At 52.9% G+C, this 12,740-nt stretch overlaps 1 protein-coding gene across 1 annotated transcript; it reads left to right on the plus strand.

Annotated features, from left to right (window-relative positions):
- The first annotated feature begins 11,436 nt into the window (after positions 1-11,436).
- On the plus strand, positions 11,437-12,213 carry LOC137777379 (uncharacterized). Its single transcript, XM_068564164.1, has one exon. It carries the CDS (start codon positions 11,437-11,439, stop codon positions 12,211-12,213), a length of 777 nt encoding a protein of 258 aa, XP_068420265.1.
- Positions 12,214-12,740: the final 527 nt, after the last annotated feature.

Consider the following 12,740-nt stretch of genomic DNA (forward strand, 5'->3'; position numbering starts at 1 on the left):
ATAACAAAGGGTTGAACATTGAATCAAGGTTCACAGGAAAGCCCGGGATGTGTGTTTCCACTAGGCTCCCAGGGAAGGTTGTGGTTACTCAGCAAGGCCAATATCTTGGGACCAAAGACCCCAGAGGGGCCTTTATGAAGGACTGAGGAGGGGGCCTGGCCAGGCCTGAGGGCTGGGAAGAGGCCACACATAGGGCAGGCAGCTTCGAACCAGAGCAGAGGCAGGAGCAAAGTGGAGGTGACCACCATCATCTTCCGGACCAAGTGACCATGAATGTGGCCACCTCCTCCGCATAGGAATTAGTGGGGCCAGGGGGCCCCCACGGTACCATGGTCTCAGGTTGGCACACACTAGGCCATGCTCTTGTCATCTCACCATCTCAGACCATCGTAAAAGAAAACAGACAGAGGACCAAGAGCCTTAAATAAATGTGCGGTCTGGACAACATCTATACATGAATCATTGGCTCTCTGATTGCCAGCCCACCCTTTGGCTGCTGGCCCTGCGAAGTGGTCACTGGTAGAGCCTTACAGAGATGCTCAGAGCCCAACAAAGATGTAAGTCAGAGTTGTGTTAACCCTTCCATCCTCAGGACACAACTGTCAACTCTCCAAGTGTAAGCACACTTGAGGAGAAGAGGAAAGTAAATCAGCCATGCATCTGTGGTCACTCCCGCAGCAAACAGTCAACTACCAACACACTCCAAGTTTGTGTGCGAGACAACAGGGGCAACCGGGCCAGTATAATGGACCAGGCTTCCTGGCAGAGGACTCTAGAACCTACTTGACAAGTGGAATTTCCACTCCCATCCGGAGAGAATGGCGCACACAGGCATGATTAGCTCACCTCGTTTTAACAATCCCAAAGTTTTCCCAGCTCAGAAATAACAGCTGGGCAAATCCCCAGCTGGGTGAATGCGGGCAAGAGGGTGTTTGTGGTGGGTGGAAGCCCTGTCCTTTCCCTGGTAGAGAAAGCCATTTATGACCTCACAGGATGAAAGGAACCAACGCAGGCCCGCTGAGCTGTTATTATAACAATTATCAAGACCTATCATCTCCCTTTGGAAAACGTTCCCTTTCAAGTTGCAGTGCCCTCGTGTACCCTGGCTCACCACTGCTCACAATCATCACCAGGTGCCCAGGGCAACTTATTAATAATGCTTTCTTCCTGACGTGGATAGACGTGATCTGTTTAAAGGGGCATAGCTTTGCCAGGAGCTCATTAAAGCCACTGCAAGGTGGTGGGGAGGGAGGTGTGCGTATTCTCGTTGCTACATCCTGAAATAGCCTCCCCACCTCGCATTCCGCCCTCCCTGCTCCCCCAGGCCTGGGGACTAAATATGCCCATGTCTGTCTCTTGGGGGGGGTGTGTGTCTTTGATCCTGCTCAGCCCCCCGGCTCGCGAGCCCAGGATGGGGAAGGGAGGAAGACAAGAGGAATGTTTTCCCTCTTTTTTCCCCTGCTGGATGACTCACCCCTGCCATACCCCAGCTGCAGAAGCCTCCAAATACTTGGGTTTGGGGCCCCAGGGCAGGCATGGACCCTATTGCTTCTAGAAGTTGACTCAGGACCAGATTTCTCCTATCTGGTCTCTTTTTCCTGGATCCAGGCTCTTGGAACGAGGCCTTCTTCTCACCCACCACCTCCCCCCACCCAGCCCCCATCTGACTGTTCCCACTGCCATGGGCCAGTGACAAAAAAAAAAAACAAAAAACAAAAAAACAGTGACACTGGATTCTTGAGGAAATAATGTCAAACCTGCAGGAACTGAGAAACATCTTTTACAGCTTCCTCATCATACAGATGGGCACACAGCAGGGGAGTGGCAGAGATGAAGTAGAATCTAGCTTTTCCATTTGGGTACAGCAAAGGACGGTTGGACTCCTGTGTAATTGCTTGGGAGGTGGTTAGGCTTCACTTAAAAATGTTTTCGAAATGGGACACTTTTTAGAAATGTCCTTTTTAAAAAAAAATTTTATTTATTTATTTATTTATTTATGGCTGTGTTGGGTCTTCGTTTCTGTGCGAGCGCTTTCTCTACTTGCGGCAAGTGGGGGCCACTCTTCATCGCGGTGCGCGGGCCTCTCACTATCATGGCCTCTCTTGTTGCAGAGCACAGGCTCCAGACGCGCAGGCTCAGTAGTTGTGGCTCACGGGCCCAGTCGCTCCGCGGCATGTGGGATCTTCCCAGACCAGGGCTCGAACCCGTGTCCCCTGCATTGGCAGGCGGATTCTCAAGCACTGCGCCACCAGGGAAGCCCAGAAATGTCCTTTTTTAAAGCAAAATGTCTTGAGCCCCTTCAGTTGCTAAGCCTCACACAAACACTATGAGATGGGTCTGAACATTATTCCCAGTTTAAAGATGAGAAAACCAAGCCCCAGAGAGTCACATGGTCAAGGTTACACAGAAAGTGGTGACGCTGGAACACAAACCCAGTGGGCCCCAGGCCTGCTTCCCTAGCACCATGGCTCCCAATCCTTCACGTCCCAGCGGCAAACGCTTTCAAGAAGAATTCCCACATCTCAATCTGCCTTCTCCCTAGGAACTGCATTGCTCTCTGTCATACCCAGAAGCACTCCCGGCAGCCCTCAGGTAGCCCGTCCCCTGGACGTGAGCTCCGGAGGACAGGCAGGGCCAGCCGTCTCCCAGAGAGCAGACCTGATCCGACAAGGCACGCAAAAGCAGTCTTTCTGTATCGCCAGGCCCAGGTTCCCACCCTACAGGGTCCTTTCTAACTCACCTCACTCACCATCTGGGTCGCGATCACTTTAAACTTTTTTTAAAAGGTCAATTCTGTCCTCAAAGAGAGCAGGAGATTTCCCTTAGGGACACATGCCAAAGAACGTACCACAGGCTCTCTTGGGTTTCTGAGCAAAATTTGTCTCCTCTGCTGGGCTCCCCTGGCTCCTCCGAAAGTCCAAGACCCAAGGCCTCCATCCAGGCCCTTGGTCTCCTTTCATTAGATTCTAGAAGCTTCTGTCTCTCTCAAGTGTAGAGGAGGCTCCCATCTCAGGTCTGGGGGTGATGGGGGGGCAGCGGGAGACAGGACCGTGAGATGGGAGGTGCAGAACAGGGCTGGGAGGTGTTCACATTCACGGAGACAGCTCCCAGGCATGGGGAGGCAGGAAGGGGGAGGCAGGGGAAAGAGAGGAGACTGCAGAGAGGGGAGGAGAAGGCCGGAGGCGAGGAAAAGAACAGCAGGCGGGAGGGCCCGGGGTCCCAGGGAGGGACCATGTTGTGCTGTGTGAGGGGAGGGGGCCCTGGTCTCCTGCACCTGGGGCTGCAGGGGTGTCCTTGGGAATGGCACCCCCAGGTGAGGCCTGGGCCAAGCAAGTCAGAGGGGGGGTGAGGAGAGAGAGGTGGGGAGGAAGCCAGGACCCAGGAAAAGGAAGCAGGGGACACAGGGAGGGAAGGGGGCGAGCGGGGGAGGCTGTGTGGGGCTGGGCCCTCATGCCACCCTTGGGAAAGGGCCCTTCCTTCCTCCAGGCTCAGACTTGCCCCAACTCGCGGGGCCAGCAAGGGAGACCCTGGCAGACACAGGCCCCCTGCTTCGCAGTCCGGGACAAAGGCAGGCTGTGTCCACGGTGCCCAGAAATCCAAGCTCAGAGCTCTCTGCTCCCAAAGGGCACACATCCCTGGGCGGGAACAGGAGATGGGGAGGCCGAGGCTCCAGGAGGCACATCTTCCTGCCTGTCGGTGGCAAGGTGCTTAGAACGGGGCCTGGGCACACGGCCAATGCTCAATGGGTGTCAGCTCCGGTGGCTGTTATTACAAAGCCGGGCTCCTCTGCTGCATCTGGAGCCCTCCCAGGCTGTGCCGTCTCCACACTTTCCCGGCCCAGACCCTGGCCCTCGCTCCAAGGGGCTGGGCATCTAGGAAAACCCTCCAGGGCACCAGCCAAGAGAGGTGGGAGGACAGATGGTGGGTTCCAGCTCCCCTGAGCATAGCCTGCCTGTGGGCTGCAATGGGTTTGAAGGCAGGTGAGGCACTCTTTTGCCCAGGACCCAAAATGCACAAGACTCTTTAGGACTCAGATGCCTCCTGGGCCAGGCCAGGACCTGTGATACAAGGGAAAATCACAGGGCGTTGGGGGAAGGCCGGTGTCCTTGAGACCCACCCTCGTGGAGTGCGATGTCGGCTCCCATTCCTCCCAATGGAGCCAGTGAAGCCAGCACTGGAACCTTAGGGAGGCAGGAATAAGGAGCACCCAGGGCTGCGTTTACCTTTCTCTTGGGAAGGAAGGCAGGATGGGGTGAAAAGGCACAGGCTTGGAGTGCAGACCCAGAACCGACACTCTTCCTGGCCATGTGAACTTGGGTAAGTTACTTAACTTCCCCAAGTCTCAGTTTCATCCTCTGTAAAATGGATAGGCTGATACATTCCTGGAGGGATTAAAGAAGGAACCTCGATGCCAGCACCTGGCAGCTGTGGGTGCTCAACAAACACTGGTTGCTTCCTCTTCCCTGAAGGGGGACTGAGGGCCTCCCTTCCCCTAGTTAATGGTGGGCGTGTTGATCAATGGTGACCTTGAGAGGCTGTGTTGAGGGCTGTCCCACTTGCAAGAGACTCAGTTAGGCAACTGGGCACCTGGATGTTCCTGAAGCTGGACATCAGGCTGACCTTGGCCCTGCCCACAGACAGAAGGGCACGGACCATCCAGGACACCAGAGGCAGCACGTGATGGATGCAAAGCAAAGGACAGCCAGGCCTGTCTTGTTCCCCACTGTCCGCCAACACTAACACAGCCCCCAGGCTGAGGAGGTCAACACAGAGAGCCTTGTGGGCTGGGGTGGAAGAGGAGTTTGAGCGCAGGACTCCCTTGAAATGCAAGTTGTAAAATGTCAACATAATTACGAAAATGCAAACACAGGAACATTTACATATGGGAACTAATGATTTTTAATGATGATAACCAGCTTGGTTAAATCAAATTATTAGCTTTGACAATTGATGGCAGACAGGAACTTTCAGCTCGGTGCTGTGTGACCACCTAGAGGGGTGGGGTAGGGAGGGTGGGAGGGAGTCGCAAGAGGGAGGAGATATGGGGATACATGCTTACGTATAGCTGATTCACTTTGTTATAAAGCAGAAACTAACACACCATTGTAAAGCAGTTATCCTCCAATAAAGATGTTAAAACAAACAAAAACAAAAACAGGAACTTAATGAATTTGCTGATTGGTCTTGCCTGCTAAAAAGATACTACAGTCGTTGGTCTAACCTAGATACATGTATCTGGGCGCTTGGACAATGCCCCCAACACACACACACACACACACACACACACACACACACAGCTCCCCTGCCAGAGAGTATATCTCTCCCATCAGCTCAGAGGATCCTATAGGGTGGGGTTCTTCTCCCTCCATTACTTCTTGTGTTTTCGTTTCTGCTCTGATACACTCTGTGCATGATTGCTGCTCAGGAGACAGTCCCTGGGGAATACAGGATTGTAGGGACAGAGTCAGGGAGAGGAAGAACATTAAGAATTGGAGTCCTGCATCCAACACTTTTGCACACATGATCTCTTTTGACCCCAAAGGGACTCTTCTTACTATTATTCCCATTTTATAGCTTAGGAAACTAAGGCACAGTGGGAGAGGTGGGTTGGTGGTGGTGGTTCACACAGCTGGTGGTAAGGGTTGAGCCAGGCTGGGAACCAAGTTCTGTTGATGGCATCGTCCCTTGTCTTCTCTTACTGTGGAAGGGACTTGGGGCCAGGAAGAGGCCCTCTTCAGCTGGGGGGAGCAGAGAAAAAAATCTCCCCGAATAAGGAGCTGGGAACCCACTGGTACAGGAAAAGGTATTTAGGGGCCATTCAGGAATGGGGAGCCAGACCTCAGGGCTCATTGCTGGGATTCTCTGTGAGCCGGAAGATGGAAACAAGGCCTCCCATCTCCAGAGACACCCTGGCAGCAATTATGTCTGCAGAGCTTCTACTAAGGGACATGTCAGAGGAGAAATCCTGGGGCTAGTTCAAGAAGATGTGCAGAGAGGACCCCCTACCCTGAAAAACACACACACACCAGCATCAACCAGGGAGGGGTCTCCCAGCGCTGGGGGCAGGGGTGCTGGGCCTATGGTTCTATGAATAATGCAATGAGCTCAGGCAGAGGCTGGTGTGGGGTCCGGGCTGGGGCTGAGGCAGACAACGGGCAGACACTCCCAAGAGACAGCTCACCCAAACCACCCTCTGTGATGCCACCAGGCGGTTACACTGCAAACACGGCCCCTCGCTGGGGCAGCCGCGGGAGACACGGCCGTCTCTCACCTGGGACTTGCAGATGGAAGCATTAGTCGGACAGATGGAGGGAGGGAGAGTGTGCTGAAACCACCTCAGGCCCTGGCCAGGTTCCTCCCATAAACAGGCCAGTCTGCGAGGCTCCATGGGCTTGCTGCTGCTCTGGAGCTGGGGAGACACGAAGGGCGGGGCCTTTTCCCCTGCCCTAGGCTGGTGGAGCAGACACAGCCCCTGCCATCTGACCCTCCAGGCCAATGGCAAAGACGGCCTGTACCATGCAGCAGCTTTGGGGAGCCTGGTCTTATTTGGGGGAATCACATTTCCTGCACTCTGATTCTGGGGCCTGCCATTAGTTAGAGGCAAAATATTCCCTATCAGGATACTCAAGATTGAGAGCCATTAATAACAGACCTAAGCCAACGGCCAGGAGGTAGGCTGGGGGAGGGAAGGGGCAGCAGAGTAGAAGGGCACAAGAGGGGCTTCTGGCTTGCTGTCCACTGCCCCAAGTAAGGAAGCAGCTCCAAACTGGGGCAGCACTACTGTGTCCATGGCCTTGCCAGCCCCGTGGGTGGAGGTAGCCTGGACACTGTGTCCATGTGGCCTGGACATCTCCCCAGGGAGCCTTCATGAGGAAGAGAGCCTATCTTCAGAGACATTGGCTATGACCCCAGGATGCCTGGCCAGGCATGGTGGATTGATTTGGCAACTCCAAAATTCCTTCCCAGAAGGAACAGTTCTCTTCTCAAGTTGAACCCAGTGATTTAGAACAAGGAAAACTGAAGAATTAGCCTGCCACTGGACCCAGCCCTAGGACAGGAATTGCCACCAGGGCAGAAGAATCAGGTCCAAGGTAGGAAGGAGGAGGCCTCCTTTCTAGCCCCTGGCCCCAGCCATAGATGGTTCCACCCTCTCCAGAAATCTCTTCACATATTGTACATTCCTCCACTAGCGCAGCATGTAGTCATTAAATACACTGCGTTCTTCTCTAGACAATGAGCTGCTTGAGTGCCAGGAGGATGTGCCTGACTCAGAGTGGGCGTCTGGTGTTTGCTGTGGAGATGGATGGATGGATGAATAGACGAATAAGCAGATGGATGGATGGATGGATGAATGGACGGTTGACATATAGATGGATAGATGAATACTACACCCATATCCACCAACACCTCGAGTGGCCACTGTATGATCTGTCTTATTCTTGAGTTAGAATTGTATTAGCCCTTCTCCATTATAGCTCCATGCAACTGATCCAAATGTCCACACAAGTGTCCTCACCCTGCAAAATTTCCTTCTCAGAAGTGAGTTAGAGGCCAAGGCCTATTTCCCCCCACCCTTCTAAAACCCCACTCAGGACTGTGGTGGATCAAAGAACATCCACCGCCCTGTTGGCACACGAGCAAGGAAGGAGAAGGGTCAGGGTCGGAACTGGTTATGGAATGGGAAGGCTTCCAAGGGAAAGTGAGATGGAGCCCCGCCGGCACCCCATTCAATCCCAAACTGGTATCCAGACAGGGAGTGAGGGAAGGCCATCCAAGCAGCAGTGGTCCTGGCACTCCCCACCCCCAAACCTCTCTGACCATGAGGTGGAACCTCCAGTACTGGGTAGAATCATGAACTAGAAATCACCCTTACCCTGTAACTAAGCGAGCCCCAAGCCCCAGTCTAACCCCAATAACAATAGAATAGCAAACACTTATGTAGCAATCACCATGTTCCAGGCACCAATCCAAGGGCTTTACATATAGTAACTCATTTAAACCCCACAACAACCCTATGAGGTAAGGATTCTTGTTATCCTCATTTTACAAATGAGGAAACTAAGACACAGAGAGGTTACATAACTTGTTCAAGGTCGATATCTATTAAGTGGCAGAGCACAATTTGTACCCAGAAATCCTGAGTTCTGAGTCCTTGCTAACCACTGGATCGTCCTGCCAAATGTAACTCTGCCCTGAATTCAAACTCCAACCCAACCCAACCCTAATGTCACCCTCTTCAGTACAACCCTAACTTCCATCCCCAACTCTCACCATTCACCTTTCATACCTTGACCCCACCAGTAATAGAATCCTCTAGAAATAAATTCCATTGCCACAAAATATATGATAAATGATACCAGAAGGAGGCAAACAGACAGAATACAGAATGTGGGACATTTCACAGGACAACTGACCTGGTTTCTTCAACAAGTCAGTGGCATGGAAAAAAAAACATTAAAAGGGGAGGGAGAAATGCTCTAGATTCAAAAACTTAAAAATAATAACAACCAAATATGAAATGTGGCTCTTGTTTGGATCCTGCCCAGTATGAATAAATGAACCATAAAAAGACATTTTTGAGACAGTTGAAGCAGTTCGATAATGGGCTATTAAATGCTACCAAGGAACAAGTGTTAATTTTGTTAGGTGTGATAATGACATTGTGGTCCTGTAAGGAAATGTTCATTATACATTAACAGTTGGTTTTCATTATCTTTGGAAGTTATATAAAGTCACCAAAACACTGAATTATTGAATACTAAACCATTGTTCTCAGGGGATACACAAGGTTAGATTCCTGTGAGTTTCTGGTCACAGTTTCATCAATTGATCAATACGTAGCCTTGTTTTATGTGTGTTTCTGTTTAAAGACACCTTATTTAATATATATTGTTTATTCATTAACATTGAATTTGTCCAATAGCACTATAATTCATGAAAGTGAATAATTCATAAGCCTAAATAAAGCTTATCTAACATACGTTTTCTCCCCAAGGCACACCATAGCCTTTTTGAGCTCAAAAACACTAGACAGCACTTCAGCACTATGCTTGGGGACCATTTGAAACAGAAAAATCACCAAAAAAAAAGGCACAAAAATGCAAAAAATGTGGCGCCAGACAGACTGTGTAAAGGCCGCTTGCTATGGCAGAACAAATTGTTAAGAGAGTAGATCTTAAATGTTCTCCCCACAAAAAAGAAAATGGTAATTATGTGATGTGATGGAGGTATTAGCTAATGTTATGGCTGTAATCATTTTGCAATATAAGTTTATCAGATCAACACCTTGTACACCTTAAACTTACGCAACGTTATATGTCAATTATATCTCAATAAAGCTGGAACAAACAAAAAACAAAAAGGCAGAACATTGGCTTGTTTGACCTCAGCTGAGGACAGCTGGCAACTCAGATTTTTGACCACTCTGTGAATGACCACAAAAGCACAGCAGTGTTGATTTTGGCCTTACAAATAAAATTTAGCAGTAGGTGAACTTGCAAATTCAGAATTCGTGAATAATGAGCAATAACTCTTCTAAGAGTGAAATGGCATTTTGTCTGGGATTTGCTGTAAATCACTTCATCGGCGGGACAAAGGATGAGGAAAGAGGAGATGAAGCAAATGTGGGAAAATATTGATAACTGTTGACCTTGGAGGACGGATGTATGCAATATCAGGTCTGTCAGTCCATGTCCTCCAAGATGGGATTAAAAGTTTTTATTTTATTAGAGGAAATACCTGTGAGAAAGAGAATAGAGAAGGGGCAGAAAGGCTGGGAGAGCCGTCATTCTATTGATAAATGCAAGTCTGCCCCTGAATGAAGGAGGGAGGAGAGAGACTGGGGAGGTGCATCTGAGACTTCAGGGCTGACTTGGAGTCTGAGGACAGTTGCACAAAGCTGAAGTCGCCAGCACAGGAGCCCAGATCTCCCAGGACGGGGTGGCCTTAGTGTACCTGCCATGCTAGCAGGGTCCGGCCCTGGGGAGGTGCAGCCCCTGCCCCACTAGAGCCCAGCATTTGGACCCCAGGTCAATTAAGACACCTGCAGTAGAGCACGCTCTCTTGGCCACCACATAAAGAGTTCATTAAACTATTTACTTCTGAGTATGTTGGGAACTTTTCTCAATGAATAGTAAAAGGAAAAAGAATGGAAAGTGTAGAAAATTTTAGGGGAAAGGAACGTATAACCAAGCTACCATATGTAGCAGGGTTTGGAAGCACAGAGTACAGACTGATTGATGGCAGGCAGTCTACACAAGCAATCCTTCTCATTTTAATACTACAAGTTTGTATCATAATGCTCTATGGTTTCCAAATCACTTCCACTTCTCCCTATTGAACATTCACACCTACTACAAGAGATGGCAAAAGCAGATATTGGGGTATAGTTATAGCCACTGGACAGATGAGTGCATCTCTCTGAGTACCCAGACCTCACTTTGGTTAAGGGAGTTGCCTAGAGTCATCCAGCTGAGCGGGAGCCAGGCGAGAAGGCTGGGCCCGATTTTCAGTCCAGTGACCTTCCAGACCTGTCCGTGGCCCACCCTCCAGGCATTAAGGCTTAGGCTGTGGGCTGAGTCCCTCTGGATCCATATGGAGCTGCCACACTGCTGTGCCCAATCTCCCTTGGAATAAAGAATGCTTGCTTTGTAAGCTGAATAAGGGCTCAAAGTCAGTCTGGAGAGGGAGGCGGATTAAAGCTCTGTCTGAGGCCAAGGTCAAGGGTTAGTCAGGCTAGAACAGGGTCACTCTGAGGTCAAGGTTAAGGACTGGCCTGCGCATGGGGAGTGACACTCAGCCCAGTGCTGACCACCGTGGGCCCGAACCACCCCTTCCCTGGCCCTCAGCCCTCTAACCCTGCTCTCCGAGGCCCCTCTGGACCTGAGGACACGAGGGGTGACCGCACCTACAGCTGAGGCACCCTGTGTCTGTCCCTCAGGCTCCTTTGCATCTGGCGCAGCTTGGGCTCACCCGCGATGATTTCCCAGGAGCGTTTCGCAAGCCAGCTGTCTGCATTTAAGCCCACTGACAACAAGAGCTTTGGGATGAGATCTGTCCTAACCGCTGCCCCTTGCTACAGACTTAATTACAGAGCCCAGCCGCAGTAAGTGGCCACCTTCCGCCCCCGACACAGGGCACAGGAGGGGGCAGGCTTGTGCTCCTCGAGGAGGTATCAGGGAGAGAAGTCACACAGCCTTTCCCAACAGTGGGACCTGCCTCAGTCAAAACTGTGGCCGCGGAGGTGACGGCCTCACATTCCCTTTCTGTGTTCCTCCCCCCATTTCAGCAATAGTCTCTCATCCACCAGACAGCCCCTCCCCTCATCCGCCCTGAAAGGGAAGGTCTGGCTGTCCCGCCATCCTGTGAAAGGCGTCTGAAGGGGCAACGCTGGAGCCCGAGAGAGGTCGCTCTGCAGTCAGAGCCAAGTGGAGCGACATGGAGACTGTTTCTGGCTTCAGGGCCCTCCTGGTGCCCGGCAGCAGCACGTCCCCGCACAGCACGTCCCCCCCCACCCCGCACAGCACGGCGCCCCCCACACAGCACGGCCCCCTCACACAGCACGGCCCCCTCACACAGCACGCCCCCCCCCGCACAGCACGTCCCCCCAGCACAGCACGCCCCCCCCCCGCACAGCACGGCCCCCCCCCCGCACAGCACGGCCCCCTCCCACCCCCGCACAGCACGTCCCCCCAGCACAGCATGGCCCCCCCCGGCACAGCACGGCCCCCCCCCCCCGCACAGCACGGCCCCCCCTGCACAGCACGCCCCCCCCCCCCCGCACAGCACGCGCCCCCTCGCACAGCACGGCCCCCACGCACAGCACGGCCCCCCCACCCCGGCACAGCACGGCCACCCCCGCCCCGCGCACAGCACGTCCCCCCAGCACAGCATGGCCCCCCCCCGCACAGCACGCCCCCCCCCCGCACAGCACGGCCCCCTCCCACCCCCGCACAGCACGTCCCCCCAGCACAGCACGGCCCCCCCCCGCACAGCACGCGCCCCCTCGCACAGCACGGCCCCCCCACCCCGGCACAGCACGGCCACCCCCGCCCCGCGCACAGCACGTCCCCACCGCACAGCACCCCCCCAACCCCTGCACAGCACGGCTCCACTGCACAGCACGGCCCCCCCCCCGCACTATGGCAGGAGCAATGTCCTCGTCTTCTTTGGTGTACCGGCCCTGAGCCAAGGCTTCCGGATGGGCTCTTCTGAGCCATCTGAGAGAAGGCAGGTGCTAGGGTACTGCTGACTCGGTGGGCAGGACTGTGCTTCCCTGTGCCAGGTCATGCCCACCACCCCACCTTGTCTGTGGGACCCTCTCCCCACAGCTAGTCACCTGGGAGCCCACCTCAGAAAACTCTAGCAAATCTGTCCTGCCTCCCCACCTACACTGCCCTACCCTGAGGTGGACCTCTGGACCCCAGCAGTAGCTGGTGCACGGCTCCACAAGGGCATCCATCATTTCTCAATGCAGCTCAGCCCTACAGCAATAGGTCCACACTGAGGTCAGCTGACAACGTGCAAGGCCAAGTCTGTGTTCCTAAGGCTCCACAAGCTGAGAGTGGCTTTTACAGATGAACATTCGCAATCAGTCAGATGACTGGGACCACTAACTTTAAATCCCAGTTGGGGACTTCCCTCGTGGTCCAGTGGTAAAGAATCCACCTTCCAATGCAGGCGACTCAGGTTCGACCCCTGGTCGGGGAATTAAGATCCCACATGCTGCAGGGGACCTAAGC

The sequence above is a fragment of the Eschrichtius robustus genome, chromosome 15 (assembly GCF_028021215.1).
Source record: "Eschrichtius robustus isolate mEscRob2 chromosome 15, mEscRob2.pri, whole genome shotgun sequence".
Taxonomy (NCBI): domain Eukaryota; kingdom Metazoa; phylum Chordata; class Mammalia; order Artiodactyla; family Eschrichtiidae; genus Eschrichtius; species Eschrichtius robustus.